Source organism: Rhagoletis zephyria, unplaced genomic scaffold (genome assembly GCF_001687245.7).
Source record: "Rhagoletis zephyria isolate East Lansing unplaced genomic scaffold, Rhagoletis_zephyria_1.1 Rzeph_scaffold_07731, whole genome shotgun sequence".
In the NCBI taxonomy this organism is placed as follows: Eukaryota; Metazoa; Arthropoda; class Insecta; order Diptera; family Tephritidae; genus Rhagoletis; species Rhagoletis zephyria.
This window is the reverse complement of record NW_016164813.1, coordinates 1-20486: the sequence shown is the minus strand read 5'-3', so window position 1 is coordinate 20486 and position 20486 is coordinate 1. Positions and strand designations below refer to the sequence as shown.

General features: G+C 34.9%; 2 protein-coding genes across 3 annotated transcripts; one reads left to right on the top strand and one right to left on the bottom strand.

Annotated features, from left to right (window-relative positions):
• The first annotated feature begins 290 nt into the window (after positions 1 to 290).
• On the top strand, positions 291 to 2951 carry CycB3 (cyclin B3). The gene is made up of 2 exons (XM_017630431.1): positions 291 to 394; positions 461 to 2951. The coding sequence occupies exon 2, from the start codon at positions 590 to 592 to the stop codon at positions 2294 to 2296; it is 1707 nt and encodes a 568-aa protein (XP_017485920.1). The 5' UTR covers positions 291 to 394; positions 461 to 589; the 3' UTR covers positions 2297 to 2951.
• Positions 2952 to 7543: 4592 nt separating this feature from the next.
• Positions 7544 to 15330, bottom strand: LOC108374454 (uncharacterized). Of its 2 annotated transcripts, none has more exons than XM_017630433.1 (2): positions 15200 to 15330; positions 7544 to 8340 (listed from the first exon to the last, which is right to left on the bottom strand). In XM_017630433.1, exons 1-2 carry the CDS (start codon positions 15215 to 15217, stop codon positions 7813 to 7815), a joined length of 546 nt encoding a protein of 181 aa, XP_017485922.1. In that variant the 5' UTR covers positions 15218 to 15330; the 3' UTR covers positions 7544 to 7812. The 2 variants fall into 2 exon arrangements, with proteins under 2 accessions (XP_017485922.1, XP_017485921.1); XM_017630432.1 differs by lacking the exon at positions 15200 to 15330 and adding an exon at positions 15104 to 15154.
• Positions 15331 to 20486: the final 5156 nt, after the last annotated feature.

Genomic DNA, 20486 nt, shown 5'->3' with positions numbered 1-20486 from the left:
CCAAGCTTAAAACACATCTTAGGAATGATAGAATACAAGATTGCGAACGGAGGCGAATAGGAGGTTAAAAGAAACTGTTACATTAGTCAGTTATCTTAATATTAAATTTTTCGACAGGAAACGTATTTTAACTAGTGGTTTCACGAAAACAACTAAAGTAAAATATGATTATTTTTCTGTCAGTTTCCATATTAAATTCAAATAAAAATTTTTCAAATAGTACCAAAAATAGTACTAATCATTATAAATGTAGAAAATGCAGCCCATCAAGTACACAATCGCAGCCAACATCAAAACGTGTAGCACAGATGCCTTTTTGTGTCTTTGCGAACGCCGTTATGCGTAGAGCGGCATAATTTCTGTCCAGGTGTTTTTGAAATTGATCTTTTGTTTGGTGAGTGAGAATTTGCACAAGTGAAGTAATTCAGTAAAATTATTAAAAGTTCCTTATTTTGTTTAGTAAATTGCAAAAACCAATGCCCACCGATCCCTAAAAGGGCAAATACGGACAAAAGCAGTCGCTATTATTAAGAAATAGTTTTGTTCTGAGTCGCAGATTATAAGACGGAAAAACAAATCTTAGTTTAAAATGGCGCCAACAAAGAATACCCGTGCGGTCTCGAAACAGGCTGCAACGTCAAAAATGACCACATTATTGCCCCTGCCACGAAAGGGACTCAGTCAGCGGAGCGCAATTAATGTTCAGAATCAAAATGTGGATATAATACAGACGCGCGGCAAACGTAAGGCCGAACATAGCCCCGCTAAAAATGATAAAATCAAGCGATCTGCGCTTGGTAATCTTACAAACAATGTTAAATTAATGACAATGACGAAGAACCCAGAGAATTCCGACGGTGACATAAAACAAAATCAACTTTTTTCTAAAAGGAAGGAAATTCACATAACGCAATCACAGGCGAATGTGCTCAAGGAGACACAGATTACGATAGGAAGTGATGATGTTAGTTCACGTCAAATTGCACAGAAAAAAATCGCAACTAGAGCAAGTACGCGGAATGCCAATACAACTAACACGACAAATGCCAGCATTTTGGAAGAGTCGTATAAATTGGCGCTATCAAATGTGAATGTTGTAACAACTGCGCCTACAGCGAAATTGCGTAAATCGGAAAAGGCTACAATACTGCCTCCACTACCGGCGGCACCCATTGTAGTAGCCGTTCCAACAAAACTATCACAGTCCAACAAACCAGTACGGCGCATTTCTAACGAATTTAACAAGACTGAAGAAAGTTTGTATATGTCCGCACTGGAGGATATTTCTAGTAGCGAGTCTATGCGCCTGTCTGGCAATTTTGAAGCTGCTAAGCGGATGTCAGCCCTAATATTACAAGAGAAAAATAAGACTGAAGGGATATCAGTTGAAGAAACTGGTGATAAGCCACCGCCTGCAACGGTGCCAGAAGGTGTGGAAGATTTCGACAAGACCAATTGGAATGATATCTTTCAAGTGTCGCACTATGCAATGGACATATTTAATTACATGAAATCCCGTGAAGTGGAGTTTCCTATAATTGATTATATGGAAAAACAAATTCATTTGACTAAGTGGATGCGCACATTGTTAGTCGATTGGATGGTTGAGGTCCAAGAGACATTTGAGTTAAATCATGAAACGCTATATTTGGCAGTAAAAATAGTAGATCTCTTTTTGTGTCGAGTCGTTATCAACAAAGATGTGTTGCAATTGCTAGGCGCAGCTGCGCTCTTTATAGCATGTAAATTTGATGAGCGTACTCCACCCTTGATTGAAGATTTTCTCTATATTTGCGATGGTGCGTACAAACATGATGAACTGATACATATGGAAATGACTACCTTGCGCACAATTAACTACGATTTGGGGATACCTTTGTCATACAGGTTTTTGAGACGCTACGCTCGTTGTGCTAAAGTTTCAATGCCAACTCTCACATTGGCCCGATATATATTAGAGTTGTCACTTATGGACTATGCTACTATTCAATTTAGCGACTCTAAGCTGGCATGTGCTGCTTTGTTTATAGCTTTACGCTTACATGGCGATAAAAAACCCTGGACACGAACTCTCGAGTTCTACAGTGGGTACATTCTGACTGATTTTGGCGAAATAGTGCCAGTTCTAAATGTTGGGTTGCATCGTAAACCAAAAGTGAAAACAATACGCAGCAAATATTCTCACAAAATTTTCCATGAAGTGGCCAAAGTGTCACTACTTACAACAGAACAACTTTTCGAGGACAATTTAGACCTGAATACTAGCATAAAAATAGATGATGTAAAGAATTCCTAAGATTTATTTTTAACAAACAACAAAATTATTTAGCTAAATTACATGAATACGCAAATTTATTAATACACACATCGCTCGAACAATGAAATAGTAAACACTAAATTAAACGATCCTCACCTTCATCATAGCATACCTCATCCATGGCACACTTAATGCTTTTATATGTAAACTATCATGGTTGTTGAATTAGTTTATAATTTTTGTTCTAATTTTAAGCACGTCCGTAATGCACTTAAGACATTTGTTTATTTGATAAACGTATTGCGCATACATTTCGTAATTTGTGTCTCGCTTTTGGATTCCATTATACACAAGAATAAAATATTTCGAATGTAATTGGCGCAATAGTACATTTTGCAGTCTCGTTCAGTTACACAAGGCGAGAAGTCATGTAGCGAATCCTTTAGCCTGTTTGTGCTTGGTCAACTCAGGTAGCAAGGAAACATTGTGAAATCGACGTTAATAGGTACAAAATGTTAAAGCAATTAGTAGCCTATGCATGTAAATCATCGATGGAAGCTAATTGGTGTGATAACGAATACGCTTTTCAATGCTCATCCGAAATCGCATCCAAAATAAATAAATTTTGTAAGACACTTTCTATAAACCCATACCTAATTTAATAAAGCATCAATTAATTCAAACAAGTTTTGGACTTTTAAGCATTTTTATGTTATATTATAATATTTCTATGTTATATAAGTTTCGCATGTGTTCCCTCTTTTGTTATATTTTAGTTTCCATATATTAATTTCAGTATAAATTGAGACTTATCTCAGCTTGCATATTCTTATTAAGCTTTATGTTTTACATTTGAAATAAAGTTATGCGACGAATAGAACAGTTGATAAATTTTGTGTAGTTAGCTGTATGCACATACTTACATACATACTGGCGCTCACGTAAAGAGCACACATTTATTTTTTACAATAGGGTTTTTCTCTGAGTGTTGCAAAGCTCATGCACGGTCCACGGATTGCACGGTTTGCAAAGCTGTCCCATACGAAAACTGGTCTCGAATCGTAACATCCGTTCACGGATTGAAAACGATACGAAGGAAAATTACGTGATACGTCAGGCAGTATAAGCTGAATGGGACAAAGAGTACGTTCACGTATGTCATAATCCGAAAAATGTGTTTTTACGTGACGAGTAGTACGATATCGTGTGTGACGATTCGAGCCCTGGGTTTTACCGTGCAATCTGTGCACCGTGCAAGGACTTTGCAAGACTCGGAGAATACCAATGTTTTACGTGATGCATTTTTTTTCAAAAATATAATGAAAATATGGTAGACTCTATAACATAATCCATGAAAGTCAAAGCCAACAAAAAAAAAAAAAAAATCAAAAATTATGGGTTTTGCAGAATTTTCAAACCTGCAAATTATTATACTAAAATTGCATACCCAATAACTTTGTAAAAATTTTGAATAAAAAGCTGAAAACATGGAGTGCGCGAAGTTTTAAACTTTGACTTATATGGTTGATGATATGGAATTTACTCACGGTGGGGAGAATACAGAGTATTCTATCATTCTTGGAATTTACTAAATTCTTATAAAAAAATACACCAGAAGAATGTATCACGTAAGACATTGGGTGCGTTCAGAAATGCATCAAGCCAAAGCATCAGAGTCTTTTATTTCTAAACTATAATTATGCATATAACCTAGATGATGAACTAAAAGTACTTTACAAACTTAAAATCTGCAATTTCAGATATTTGAATTGACCATAAAAACTCTGGGTACGAATTTTTTTTCGCAAAATATTCCGGAAAAGTTTTATTTACTTCTCTCCTTAAGGTAAAAATAAAATCCGTCNATGGTTGATGATATGGAATTTACTCACGGTGGGGAGAATACAGAGTATTCTATCATTCTTGGAATTTACTAAATTCTTATAAAAAAATACACCAGAAGAATGTATCACGTAAGACATTGGGTGCGTTCAGAAATGCATCAAGCCAAAGCATCAGAGTCTTTTATTTCTAAACTATAATTATGCATATAACCTAGATGATGAACTAAAAGTACTTTACAAACTTAAAATCTGCAATTTCAGATATTTGAATTGACCATAAAAACTGTGGGTACGAATTTTTTTTCGCAAAATATTCCGGAAAAGTTTTATTTACTTCTCTCCTTAAGGTAAAAATAAAATCCGTGCGTTCAGAAAAAGGATTTTGTTCTAATTAATTTTTGAATTCTTTAACCTAGATCTAAGAGTTTATGGTGGAGTCTGTATTATCCCGTGAGTACATAAGTATGTTTTTCCACTGCATTTCGAAATTTATAATTTTATCAACGCTTACGTCTTGGTTTTCGTTTTCTACCCCGAGAGAGAATACACCGTCTGAGCTTATCGGAGCTTGAATTACTGCCCGGTATAGTTTGTGTGTTCCCGCGTACGTGGTAGAAACTAATCGACTTACTTGCCCATTTTTCATTTGCTTACGCGCCGCTGTGGTGTAGTGGTAAGCAGTGCGCGCTTCCACTCCGCAGCACCTGGGTTCAAGCCCTGGTCAAACCACCATCGCAAAAAAAATTGTATAAAAAGGTTTTTTCTTAACAGCGGTCGCCCTCGGCAGGCAATGGCAACCCTCCGAGTGTATTTCTGCCATAGAAAAACAGCTTCTCATAAAAATACAATCGCCCTTCGGAGTCGGCATAAAACTGTAGGTTCCTCCCCTTTATGTGGCAACATCAAGGCGCACGCCTCAGATCGGAGGAGAAGCTCGCCCAATCTATTACATATATTATTATTCATGCCAATTCTTAATACTGCCTGGGAGTTTGTTCTCCGGGAATTTGTTTCTTCCGAGAAAGAAATCCACCAATAATTAACTCCCAGGGAGTAGCATTTTCCCCTAAAATTTGGGAGGAGGGAATTCGAACTTCAAAAAAGCTGTTTTGACACTTTTTTGAGAGCTCAACTCCGCTATTTAATATAAAAAATCCTCGGGAAATTTTTATTCATGATAGGAGGAAAGGGAAAAGAGAGAAAACTCCCGGTGAGTTTCTGTTGAGAATCGGCCTGATTATTATTATTACACGCCATTTGCATTAGGGATGGAACTATGTATTAATCGAAATAGAATAACATGAAGTCATCGAAAATAGCCTGAGATCACTAAAGCCAAATGAATTTTCGTCAACACTTCGTCGCCTGGGTAAAAGATTGTCGTAAGCGCAGTTTTGACAATATTTAGTTCTAGATGCAGTTATATGTTTTGAAATAAGGTCTTTCGATTGGTGCTATCAGTTTTTAAATATCTCCTTTAGTTTCCGAGATATTGACTAAATTTTTTTTTGATAATTTAGTAAAAATTTAGTTAGTGAAGCGGTCATATTAAACTAATCAATGTCTTAAAAATGGCGTTCTCCATTTTTGGATATCTCCTTTAGTTTCCGAGATATTGAGTAAAACGTGTCGTTAATTTAGTAGAAATTTTGATCACATTTTGTCGTACTTCATATAAAGTGGCCGCCGAATTGTGGACAAATGACGCTTACGACAAAATTTTACTAAAAAAAATCCTTCATAAACTCAAAACTAATTAACAATAAACATTAAAAATTAAATAATTTAAAAATTTTGTGAACTAGTAACATTTTCAGAGACTTTGGAGAAAATCTATCTTCGCGTTTTTGAGAAATTGCATTCCCAACTTCAATCGCGATTTCCCACAACCTGCCGAAATTAACATACGACAATCTTTTACCCAGGCGACGACTTGTACAATGATATAACAGTTTTTTTTTTAATCTTAATATATTACCAAATACAACTAAAACTTCCAATTTTCGGAGCTAAATAGGAAAATAAAGACCTAAATCTAGCTCCAAAGGCACAAAAATGGCAACACTGAATGATACCCGTACTTTTATTTTGCAAAGTTAAGGTCAACTTGCTTTGTAATCTAATGTACGGCTGTGCCTTCCTGAGGCAGTTGGTTCTGATTTTAGCAGTTGGGTGCGATTGTATTGTTTCATTGTTATGTGAAGATACATATCGATGTACATTAGACTGCATCACTTCCCATACAAAAAAAATCGGTACTGTTTTTTCATTATAAAATCTATTATATTTTAAGACTTGCATCAAAATATTTCGTAAAAATATCAAGATTTAAGCGAGCTGGACCGATTTGAAAATACTCCCAATAATGAAGTTTTTAGGAATAAAAATAGTTCCTTAAAGCCTTGTTGTTTTACAAATAAAAGTATATTTATGTCAAAATCGCTCAGTTATGTTCGAGTAAAAATTTCGAGGGCAAATACACCGCCATTGATTTGAATTCAAGTTTCCTCAATTTTGTTCTCATAAGTACAGCTAAAAGCTTCTCTTAAGGCGAATTAATCGTTCTAGTTCAGCACTTTTTTTCCGTGTGGTTGTTGTTAACTCAACTTCAACTTTAGTTCAGATCTAGAACGATGAATCCGCCTTTATTCCACACAAATTAAGGAAAAAAAAAAACATTTTTCCCGCCTAAAAATAAAAGAAATATCCGATCGCAATGCCCGTAACGCCAGGATTTACCCATGAATATATGTACATGTAAAGTGTAAAGTCATAATCGAGTTATGATCATTGGATAAATTATTCAATTTCACCTAGTTCACAAGCTATTTATTGAATTCATTATAGTTTATTTAAAATAATATTGGGAGCTTCTATTAATTTTTCAAATAACAGAAAATGCGAAACTAGTTTAAAATGACGAGTTACCTGCTTGTGCTGAAAGTTAATAGTTATTTAGTTAGCTAAATGTCACAATTCCAGAATGTTTACGAAAAAAGATAAATTTCGGACTTATCCCATTCTGCCATGGAGCCACTCGAGAGGAGTCGGCTTTATAAAAAACATATGTATGCACATACAAACATACATGCATATATACATACATATCGTTACTTTAATAAAGAAAGCCCCTAACTGATACAGTCGCTGAAATACAAGAGTCCTAACTAACTAAAATTTTTTATTGCTTAAAATTAAGTGGGGACTTATAAGTCGATGAAATGCATCATAATCTATCAAAAAGATAATTTGGGATTTATACTTAGTTATGCCTTTTCGTATTTCAGCGACAATGTGTGATAGGGCCTTTCTGTATTAAGGAAACGATAAATATGTATGTATATATTTATATGTATCTGTTTTTANTTAGTTATGCCTTTTCGTATTTCAGCGACAATGTGTGATAGGGCCTTTCTATATTAAGGAAACGATAAATATGTATGTATATATTTATATGTATCTGTTTTTATTTTTATTTTTATTTTTATTTTTATTTTTTTTTCTCTTCGTCAGTATTTCAACAACAAAAACTTAATTGATACACGACTGCTCAGTAACTTATTGTAAGCCTAACGGACGTCCTTGATATGGGCCAAAGTAATGCCCCGTTTCTTGATATTCAGTATTTGATTTTAGCGAATGATCCATAGAACTAACACCGTTTCCTGAGTCATGTTGTCCTCTGGAATAGTTACGCTCTTCTGAATCTTCCTATGATGAATGGCGATGATGGTGTTTTTTATCTGAAGAATACGCCTGCGTTGGTATGCTTGGATATGGATTATATGTGGGAACACTCGGATATGCAGGGTAATTTGGATATAGGGAATAGTTTGGATTTGCATTGTTGGGTAGCTGAGCAACATTAAATGTACTAGCGCCTGGTGTCGGCTGTGGAGCGCTATAAGCTACAGATGGATATCCTTGTGGTGGTGTCCTCTGATATTCCGCTGGCATATATGGCCCTGCGTTAGTTCCAATATAGTATGGAAATCCCATATATAGATAAGGATATGGTTGCATTAGGCTGCCAGGTCCGTCTTGATGATGCCCATGATTTTTAGTAGATCGATAAAGCAGCGAGGTAATCCTGTCGAAGATTTTTGTGTTTCGTTCGCCGCTTTCATCACTTTCATCGCTATCAGCGCGGGATGCTATTATCAAGGCGAGAAATAATGTCGAACTTGTCACTGAAGAAATAATTCGCATTTTAGCTACGTGATTAAGTCGCGTGCAAAACTGAAATATAAACTGAAGGGTAAGTTTTCAGCCTTAAATTTAATAACACGAAATATTGGAAAATGCATATTTGAAATCAACTTATTGCCGTTTGTGATTAGCACAGATAGTAATTTAGCGTCTATCACAAAGGTTTTCGGGCTATCAGTGAATTGAAAGTATTTACGTACACGGAGAAAAAATAGACCATATTCACTTAGTTTCAAACTGAAACCCATAATGGTTTCGCGCCAAGCGATATTTTATTTACTTTAAACAGATTTCTGTTCGGCGATTTTTTCGTTTAAATCCACCAGTTGGCGACAATTTTCGAATCGCTATCACAGTTTTAGACGCAAAAACATTCATATTAAAAGTGCGTGGCGATACGAAAATTGTCTTTAAAACCCCCCCCCGGGTTTTCACCTAGATTATTTATAGCTATGTATAATAGCATCTAAAAATTCTAACTATATTTCTTTTATTGTATTTAGAGCTGAATTCTGGAAAATTCAAAACTCAATGCGATTCGAAAGGCGACACGGACTAATACTTTTCGAATCGCAGTACAGAGTAGACCCTCAAAACTTTTCTTTCACGTGGTTGATGTTGTGTTTCCCTCTCTGGCAGAGAAACTGAGAAAACTTCTAAACGCTTTTGAGTTGTTACTTAATTCAACTTCAACTTTAGCTCAGAACTAAAACGACGAATCCGCCTTTAGTATCGTCGGGGCAAAAAACTTTAATGTTTTTCAATTCTACAGAATTTTGTCTTTCATTGGTACCCACATTCTTATTGTTAAATAATTTTTTGAATCAATCATATCTTTAACATTTTAAAGTCATTAGATTGTTTCGTGTATTTTGATTTTTTTTTGTTTTTTTCGCACGGTGTTATATAAAGAGAAGTCCCTTTTTTTGTAAAAGGTAATCTCGCGAACGGAAGGTCAGATTTTCATGAAATTTAGTAAATAAATAGCTTTCAGCAGCCTCCATGTCAAGGGTCCGATTTACTTGGTAGGCTTGTAGGTATTAGTATAGTAAAGGCTATTAAATTTGCTATCATATACGTCAACAAGATTATGGAACTTGATAAGCAATTTAGGAGCTATACATGGGCTGTACGCATACCTGTAGTGAAAGAAAATTGTTTGATACATTTGTTAAAGTTATGCAAACCTGTCGATTAATTAATGTATAGCTTCTTTAGTTTAATGGGCTTAGTAAGGAAATTTGAGATTGGCCATCTCCATCCAAAGAAACTTGCAATTAAGTGGGTGCACTTTTTCAGATCCCAAAAACCCGAAATTCGGCAATATCCCAAAAATCTTTCTACTTTCTTGTACTATGATTTCGTATTCGGATTCAGTGAAAAGTTCTTCATAAAAATTCATAGAAAAATGTTGCAGTTGGCCAATTGGATCTAAAGAAAATTGTAATAAAATGAGTGCACTCTTTCAGATCTCAAAAACCCGAAATTCGACTATATCTCAACAACTGTTCTACTGTCTTACATTTTAGTTTTGTATTAGGATTCAGTGGGATATTTTATATTACCATGCATAAAAATGCCGCTGGTCGAACAATTTTTTTAATTTCTGTAAACTTGTGTTATTGCCGACAAAAATGCAAGGGGGACCCGATTGAGTTCTATGATGAAAAACGTGTAGTCCTTTTGCCACGCCCAATTCAAATTATATACCGTTGGAAAGCTTGGAAAATAAGCTATCGAAATAAGCCATTTGCGAAAACAACAAAAACGGTACATTGTTTACAAAATGCAATAAAGTAATTTTTATTGCAAATTTTTTCCAAAAAAACATACATAATACATACATACATACATAATTCTTCGGTAGGTGTGTTTGTGAGTGCAGTCCTTATAAACGACCCGTGTGATTTCAATGATTTTTGTTTATATGTTTAAGTGGGTGCCTGTATAAATTAAATTCTCAAAAATTAGGATCAAAGTCAAATTATCACCGTTAAATCAGCCACCAGAACCATTGCGGGTTTTGACTTACCGTGACTAAACAAAATAAATGTCTACAAATACAATTGTAAGATATTTAGGGTATTTCTTCTGAAAGAAGTCTATTCTATATATATTGGATTTCTGCGGACCAATGATACTCCCCATTTTGAAATTGCCACCAACTGTACTATACAGAATCAAGAACGATTCACCAACGAGCCGGATCATTGTTGCCGCAAGAACTTCTTCACGAACGTAACGCTTTCATTAGGTTATTTAAGCCGGCAATCGAGGATATGCCTTCTGACGACCACAAAGCCAAACGTGAACGCGTATTGTTGGTGAAAACGTTGGACCAAATATTTTAATAAAAAAATAATTTTGGGCGAGACGAAGTTCAGCCGATGGTGTATTCTTATTCCTAAGGCATGCTCGACTTTTTCCCGACAAAGGACTGTTGTTTTAGCGATCTAATATTGTTAAGATCGACGAAATCCATCAAGTGTGAATTTTTCACAGATGATCCAGACATTCCACACAGAACTCTAAGCCCTAATACATACTAGCTACTCAAGCGTAGTGAATAACTAAGTGAGAGGGGAGACTGTTTAGTGCTGTGGCCAATGGTAAAGTTCATTTACCACCTCCGCATGATTGTAAGTCATAAGAGTCAGCAAATGGCTCCGAAAGCATTGTCCGGAGGATGCATCAGACTTGCTTACTTTTTATTGTTATACCTAATTTACCAAGCTTAGAAAGCATTTTTCGTTTTATTAAGACCCGTTAAATAAGTTGCTTAATTTTAACGGGATTTGTTAAATTTTTTTAACGCCTTTGGTAAATTTTATTTTTCGAGCACGGCAACACGGCCGAGCATACTCTGAACTGCCATCAAATTTTAACTTAAGAAAGTTTTATTACATGGCAGTTGAGAAGTGCATGAGCAAAAATCTCATAAATTTAATGAAGCAAATTTTTGCATATGCAGCAGTAAACAGCATGTATTTAGGCGCCCGGCGTCAGCAGTTGCGCCTAAGAACGTAGACTTTCTTCTCTTCTTTGTTATTATCATTGAATTTAATTTCATTTATTAAACAAATTCATTAATAAAATAAGATCTAAAAGCTCTTTTATACATAGTACAACAGTAATTATAAAGTAACGAAAGAAAGGCTCTAATCTTTGCCAGTTTATAATAATTTAATTTTTTTTTTTTTAATTATTCTAAATATGATGTATTGTTAGACGATGTTCTGTCATTCCTTGTCAAATTTGGTTTCGAACGAAAAATGACACTGAAGATGGCACAACGCCGAAACCGGTTTGTCTCCAAGCCAAATTTGAGAGGGCATGTCGGAAAATCATTCCACAATACATCAAACTCCTACCCTGTCGTAAACACAAACAACCAAAAAAGTTATTTTAATTAATTTAACTATTTATGTGAAATAATTTTTTTTCTGTTTTGCGGATTTTGTTTTGGGGATTTCGCTTTTGGCGATTTCAAGCCCAACCCCTCCAAAGTAGCATTCAATCGACGTTATTGGGATTAATATATCAATTTGAATAAAGTCCTGTCAGCTAGTGAGATTTCTACACTAAGCATTGAAATGTTACCAACATATGTATATATAAAGAAAGTACTCGCTTCTCAAAAGCACTCCATACTCACAACACTAACTTATACTTTTACAAGTAAATACATACATAAACATATATTCGAAGTAGAATTTTCCGTTAACTTTTGCTTTATAGTGTATCGATCATAGCCCTCATCGATATCATCACCGGCGGTGTCATCGTTTGTGTGAACTCGTATATATGTATGGATTTGTACTGTATTCGCACTGATAATGTTTTTTTAATTTCAAGCTTTTCAATGTTAATACCACAACCCAGCGGACCTAATGCTCGCACATGATAACGCATGCGAGTGAAATGCGAGATTTAACCCGGAAAAACTCTCGCAAATTAATTTGGGAACGATAGCAATATGACTTATATGTCGTTCAGTTTGTGGCAGTGAAACTTTCATTTACGATAGTTGCAAGAAATAACGTTAGTGAGCATTTCGCGTTATATTTTGCAAGGTTGTTCTGATATTTCTAAAGATAAAATACTAAATGAAAATATTTTTGTAGAGCCGGCATTAATATCAAATAAGTATCGCAAAAGATATCGCAAACGGTTCACAAGAAATAAGGGTTGAAAGACTTATATTTGTTTCATTCCCAATTTAATCCCCGCTAATAAATTTTTTTTATTATTATTTAATGCTTTTTATTGTTTATATATATTATTGTTTAAACTAACATTCGGACATAGAAGTAATTGAAAGCTGAAATTTCACATACATAACATAAAAGTATTACGCACTTCTTTGGCAGCTTAAAGGAATCTAGTTTTTGAGTACAAATAAATTAAAAATTATGAAAACAACGCACTCCTTTCGTCATTGAATATCTAATTACAGTACTTATGTATATCGATGGTCCTCTGCAATAACGACACAATTGAAAATTCAAAAAAATAAAAACTGTTACTACTATTAAGTGGCTTTGTCTCTAATCCTTGTCGGATCCACGTGTAATCTTTGGTAATTACTTTAGCTATCCTTACTGCTTACTTTAGTAAGCGCTGGAAATGGAATTCGTCGTGTTTCGTGTTTTTTATTATTTTTTTTATGTACATATGTTACCGCATAACTTTGGACCACGTTAACCGATTACTATAACTCTTTTTTTTTTAAGGAAAGGTGTTACCTCACGGTTGGTCCCATTCTAATTCGGTTAAAATCCGATCATTGGATCATGAATAGATTAACGATAAACTCAAATTTTTATTAATGAAAGCATTGGTTGAAAATTCAATCTCACATATAAATGTTAAAGTAAGGCCCCTATTATGAGTTGCATTCGATCTTCGACTGTGGTCGAAAGTGCTGTTCGAATGAATTTTCATTTGGTGGTGACGCTCATTCGATGAAGAATAGCGCTTGTTCACAATAATATATTTTTCACTGCTGTGAAGCTTTGTTTACAAATCGAGCAAATAAAATAGTGTACTTATACATATGTATCTATGNCGCTGACTCGCCAGGAGTGAGTACACACAAAATTTGCAGTATCAATTCCTTTGCCTTGACCTTTCGCTAGCGATTATCTGGTGTGAAATTGGCGATTACCAATCGCTAGCGAATTGCCTAACAATCGCTAATGCATCGTCGTAGTTAGCTTATGGTCGCCTCTTGTCACCAGTACAACTAAAGGGTAGTGCTTTTGTGCATGCATACATATTTCTGCCAATTTGATGTTTCACGGTCAAGTGATAGTCGAATTGCTGTTGCTTTGCTGCCGCTGCGCTGTCGTTGTGCTTTCACATATTGTTTTTTAACTGTCTGGTTGCTTTCGAAATTTTACAGCAAAACGACAGCCAAAGCATTTGCTTTTTTCCGAATTGCTGTTGCTTTGCTTTCGATATCACACATGCCGAAGTCAAAGCACAGCAAAAGTAAATCAAATGAAAAAATTACAGCATTTTCAAACCCTGGCTGTTATCAATTTTTTTAGCGCTAACTTCGAAGTTACATACGTTTTTCTGATTTACTTAGGCTGCGTTTCTTTATACATTCCAGATAATCCCATTTCACAGCCAGAATAAACAGAATGTAGACATTGCTGGCTTAAATATGTTAAGTAATGAAAATGAAATGTGAGCATTATAAACATATAAAAAAGGAACAGTCCAGCGCCATCGTCTTGGTCTGCAGGCTGTATGGGAGACAACCGCTAAATTTAAACGTAGAATACGTGGTATGGTTAAGAGCACATCAAAGTCAAAAACGAAAGCACACACTAAGAAAAAAATAGCGATAACAAAAGCGATAATAGTATCGATAGCAAAATCGATAAAAAACATCAATAAAGATATCGATAATAATATCGATAGCAAAATCGATAACAAAATCGATAAAAATTGAAGAAGAAGAATCTTCCAATTGAATACCGCAGCTGTTCTCCCAACGAAGTCTTCTAACTTCGCAACTAGACGCCTTAAAGTATCGCACCACTAACGTCTTCGCTCTTGTCACACTCAGCGCAATGCTCATAGTTCCTGCTCCTTTTCATTTTTGTATATGTATCTATAAATGGATGTGGTCGAAAAACAAACAAAAAAATCACACAATTCTCACAGCACGCAATTGAATTTTTAATGAAAAGTAGAAAATGCCAACTTGAAAGGGGTTAAAAGTTATTCAATATAGTCGGTGTTCAAAAGACAGAAATGTCAAAATCTTCTACCTTATTTAATATGCCTTGGTGTAGTCTAGTTTTTAATAAATGTTCTTTAATTACTTAGCTGTCACACACTCGAGTTTGACAAATAAAAGAACACTAATTTTTTACAATAGTGCAAGTAGAAAATATTCTATCACAATATTCACGCTGCAGCGCTCTTATGTGAGGGTTCTACGATCAAAGAAGTTTCACAATCGTCCTTTGCTAACATGCGAGCTCATTTGTGGATATTTTGCGACATTCTCGGTAAAAAAGGCTCGTGCGCTGGTCCGCTGGGTAGACATACTCACATTTATATACATACATACATACATATGTATGTGTTCACATGAGGCGATTTTAAATGCAATTTGTTGAAGGAAAAGTTGACTAACTTCATTGGAAGCGATTAGCTGAAAGGTCGTTCACACCGATCGATCATTGCTTTCAACTAAAAGTTGCTTGTGAAATCGCCTCATGTAAACACCGTATAATATGCCCTTTAACAATTGTCTATTCTGTAGTTGACTCACCATGACTCCTTGCGTTAAAGATGTGGAGATAGACATTGAACACATACGTATGTACATACATAGATAACCGAACAATAAATATTTTTTAATACGTACAATATTGTTTACTATCATCGGTCCTTGAGCAAATGCTTTTAGTTGCGAACACGCTCTTATTATCAATGAACTGTTTACTTGAGCTTATCTCTGGGGGTTTCCAAATATGTATAAACACACAAAACCGAAGTATGTATGTAAGTAAGCATACACATATGTATTTATTCATATAAAAGCTCAATGAAACTAAAAAACCCCCAGTACATTGAATACTGCGAGGGAAGTAATAATTATAAAAATTTTATTTAAACTCTATATGTACATACATCATCAAAACAAATATTCATCTTAAATTTAGAAAACAAAATTAAAAAATGAAGTATACCGTTACTTTTGTATTCATTGTTGCTCTTGTAAATTTGGTATCCTGTCGTCCAACTTTCGATAAAATTGCCGAAGTTTTGCTCGATGCTGTGCTAACCGATACACCAAACTCTAGATATCCACCAGGATCTGGTGCATATCAACAGGGCTACCATCAACATCATCATGATCACCATTATTACGGAAACAGTGTCCAACCTGGCGGCTACTATCAGCATCCTAATGGAGGTTACTCTGGTTCCCAGCTAAATTATTATCCCTCGCAAGCCACGTATACGCACGCACCTCCTTATGCTCAGGGGCCATACTCTCATCACCCCTACCCCTATTCACAGGGACCCCACTCAAACGGAAATTACGGAAGTTACCCAAATCCTGGGGCGGCTTTCTCAATGGGTGCTTCTGTCGAATATCAACCATCAGGATATGAACGGCATCGGTCTTATAAGACACAAGGATACTAAATGTAGCCTTAAATTTTAAAAAGTTATTTATTTATGTTCATATGTATATATATGCCATGCATTTTTTAAACTTGAAATAAAGTAAACCATTTACATACTTAGTTGTTTATTAAACTTTATGTTTTTTTGTTTTAGATTAGTTTTCAATCACAACTTAAATTATCCTAAACTTGTGGGATTTTGCGCATAGCTACATATATACCGCACGCTTAATAATATACAGAATTATTTAAAAATTAAAATTTTGTGGGAAAACGCAGTCAAAGTTTGACCAATTCATATAAAGTGCGTTCCAGAATGTCTACGATTTGCAGGTTTTGCAGGTTTTATTAAAGGCGAAAACAGCTGTTCCTGTAAAACCCGCAAATCCTGCAAATCGTGAAGTGCGGGAGCAGGCTAATAGTTGGTATACCAAAAGACAGATGGAAAGCGGCATATCTTCGCCAGTTTTGGGAAGTTTAGTCATCTCTTAGGCTGAACATATTCTCCTTATTAAGCTTATTCATTTTATGATGGAATCTCCGAAAACGTAAATTTTGAATTATATCTCTTTATTATTAAACGTGCGATATGTAAAGTACTTAGAGCCTTTATATACACCGGGAATGACGGTTACTGTCGAAATTCGATGGATTGTTTGGTGTCTTTTTAATCACTACATTTCAGTTTAGTGTCTAACAATTTCTCTATAAACTATGTGTTTTGTAAAAACCTTTATAGTTATACAAATGACCGAACCAATAATAAAAAATATGTTTACATACTACAAATATACTAAAGTGAAACTTTTTTCGGTTCATTACTAGTTCGTTTTTGAATTTCGTTTAAACTTAATATGAACCTTCTCAGCCTTCGTTTACATATTCATGTTCGTCTTCGTGTTCAACTTGGTTATCTCCGTCTTCACATTTGTAAACGTATTCTTCTTCGTTTTCTTATTCGTCTTCATATTCATGCTCATATTCATCCTTGTTTTTGTATTCGTCTTCCGTTGGTCTTCCTTTTCACTTTTGAATTCGTATTCGAATTGGCCTTCGCATTTGTCTCCATAGTCGTCTTGGAACTAAGATTCGTCTTGGCTTTCGTATTCGTATCCACAGTCGTGCTCGTCGTTGGTTGGTCTTCATATTGGTTTTCGTACATATTTGTCTTCGTCCTCGTATTCGTTTTCATATTTTTTCTAGTCGTCGTGTTCGTGTTCGTCTTCGAATTTGTCCTCCTGTTCGTTCTTGTATTCTTATTCGTCTTCATATTCATGTTCGCCTTCGCATTCGTCTTGGTCCTAGTATCTATTCGTCTTTACATTCCTATTCGAATTCATCTCCATATTCGTTTTCGTATTCGAATTCATCTGCATATTCGTCTTCTTATTAGTATTCGTGCTCGTTTACGTCTTCGATGCAAAAAAAAAAGCGATAAACCAACAAATTTTGAAACCATAAAAACTCTCGCCGTCTACTGAAAAATACCTTTCGAATAGTGCTTTTGTAATCAAAACGTTCCAGTAGAATCGCCAAACGAAGGCCGGAAAATTAATAGGTCCATTCAATATCAAAAAATTGTTACGAATTCTTACTAGTACTTGCAAGTTTTTACTGGAAATGCATTCAATAACCCAAAATATTTGCAAGAGAGAGCAAATTCGAGAGCGTAACAACACGAGAGCTGCAAATTCTGGCAAAGAAAAATTTTACCAGCATGAATTTGCAGGAGTAAAAAGTAAGGTTATGTTTCAAATTCAAATGTAAACAAACTGTTTAAGGGGATGATTTGATGAAATATAATTAGTGAAATGAAAATATGGATGAACAATTTTTTTTTTNCTTACTGGAAAAGTTATTGAATGGACCTATAATATGGGCTTTCACTAGCAGTCTTGTCATGGAAACACAATTTTTGGGGACATTTTTAAGGGAGATGCGTTGAAATGTTTTGACATCCGTGTAATGATACTCATGATAGAGTTTTTGAGTTCTCCCGAACTGATCTTTAGAGGGGCTCAGCCGGATATTTTCATTGATAAGCATTTAAAGCGAAAGTAAAATAAGTCGAATGGATATCATAGGTGTTCCTATTACCCCAACATGCAACCGCAAGATTTCAATCTTCCCACTTATGAAATTAGAAACAATCCGTATTGAAAAACGCGCATACATGCGGTGGCCATTCGTACCGATTTTGGCGGCGCAGTACCGATTTCGAGAAAATTGTCCCGCTGAATATTTTTTAAAAGTGTCCCTATTTTTCATATTTTTAACCATTAAGTACCGATTTTCAGTGTTTGCTCTTTTAGTTTAACAAGTGTCTCCCATTTCTGGACAAACGTGGCAGCACTTTCGTTATGGAAAAGAACATATGTACCTATTACGTAGAATATATGGGAGCCATAAACATAGCCAGCATCCCTATCTTCTATAGTCAAACGGGTACTCTCGCTATATTGCAGTCTATCATTGTTGTCTAAATGTTTTTTAAGGTTTTAATAATTATTTGTTAAGTTTATTTTAGAGAAACGATTCTCTAACTTGAATTGATTGAAATTGTAAAAAATACTGCTAACTACATACCTCAAAAAATTCATCGATGTGAATAATATAAATTGTAGATTTATACTGCGTGTATACATTTTTGCGATAATTTTTTAAGTTTTTTTCTCTTTATTTTGTTTTAAATAAAACTGTATTATTTAGATGATGTTATGTCTTTTTAAAAACAAAATTGTATGTTCGGATTCGAAGCTTTAAAAATGTCCCGATTTTTGTCCCCAGAAATCTGGTCACCGTAGGTATGTTTCTTTGCAAATTAAATGCCTAAAACTTAGCACAAGCCATATATATGTAATATACCACTGATTTAAAATATGAAAACAGAAAGCTTATATTTAAGAATAGCTGCAATGGCTTAATCTTATTTCTCTAAGCGTACGCTGACAACTTCTTTTTTACACCTGCTGAATGTAATAACGGGTGATTTTTTAAGAGCTTGATAACTTTTTTTTTAAAAAAAACGCATAAAATTTGCAAAATCTCATCGGTTCTTTATTTGAAACGTTAGATTGGTCCATGACATTTACTTTTTGAAGATAATTTCATTTAAATGTTGACCGCGGCTGCGTCTTAGGTGGTCCATTCGGAAAGTCCAATTTTGGGCAACTTTTTCGAGCATTTCGGCCGGAATAGCCCGAATTTCTTCGGAAATGTTGTCTTCCAAAGCTGGAATAGTTGCTGGCTTATTTCTGTAGACTTTAGACTTGACGTAGCCCCACAAAAAATAGTCTAAAGGCGTCAAATCGCATGATCTTGGTGGCCAACTTACCGGTCCATTTCTTGAGATGAATTGTTCTCCGAAGTTTTCCCTCNGTTTATTGTTTTTAGCCGTCTCGCAGAACTAAGGAATATCAAACCGATAGTTCTATCTTGTATATACAAAAATGTGCTATTTTTTAGGATATATTCTTATTCATTCGAAAAAACAAATATTTTTTAAGGTTTCATATCAATTCTACGAAGCAATTATAGCAATTTTCGATGTATGTTAGTTTTGGGAGTGGCAGCGGGAAAATTGCAAAAAAAGTTATTTTTCCTTTTGGACCACCCTAATTTATAATCTTCAAAAGTGCCACAACCCAAAATTTTTAATTTTTGAAATTATGCACTAAAAATGTATTCAGAGCTTTTATTCGCCTTTCAGCAAAAGCTCGAGCAAATTTTTGTTTTGGATCTAAAATAAATTTCGAGCTTGCAATATTCCGAAAATAGGTTTCTTTCTTCAGCAGCGTTTTATTTTGCTGTAGTAGTGTAGAAGTGTTTGAATTTTTGTAAACTTGCTATAAGGTTGTTTTTGTATGAGAAATCCATTTCTGGACTAAACCTTTTTCTTAAAGCATTGTTTTGGAATTAAAAATTATTATATTACAATAGGGGAGTTCACGTTTTGTAGCATTTTAGATTGCTACGTAGCAGCTTTACACCTGCATACAATACTACAAACCGTAAACGCCGCTCACTCAGACGTAACTGAACTTTCCCTTTTACGATCGTTTCTCCCCCTCACGCATTGTGCGACTATAATATATCGTCGCTTGGCGCGCAATACCTCGTATTACGGTATTATTATTTTGGTTACCCTATCTCAATGCTTCCCACCTTCACAAATTTAATAGTGTATAATTATACATAATAGAAGCTCATATTTAGTAAGTTTAGTTAGGAAATCACTCAAAAGTTTTGAAAAAAATAAGTTTCTTCGCTCTTTTGTGAAATTTTCGGACTATCTTGTACTTGGTATTACATTTGGCGGATATGAGGTATTGTGCGTCAAGCGACGATATGCTGCATTCTTTGGCGGACATTTAACGAAAAAAATTAGTCCAGAAATGGATTCCTCATACCAAAAACCTCCTTGTAGCATGTTTTAAAGAAATTTAAACACTTCTTTAGGATACTACAGTGAAATAAAACGTTGCGCAATTTGGCAAACTCATAATTGTCTTTAGACCT

Bases quoted from the DNA above. Each gene is read 5' to 3' on its own strand.
- CycB3 (XM_017630431.1), top strand. From the start codon at position 590: ATGGCGCCAACAAAGAATACCCGTGCGGTCTCGAAACAGGCTGCAACG.
- LOC108374454 (XM_017630432.1), bottom strand. From the start codon at position 15,148: ATGTGTTCAATGTCTATCTCCACATCTTTAACGCAAGGAGTCATG. The intron at 8,341-15,103 runs GTGAGTCAACTA...TTTATATTTCAG, and splicing joins CTTTAACGCAAGGAGTCATG to TTTTGCACGCGACTTAATCA.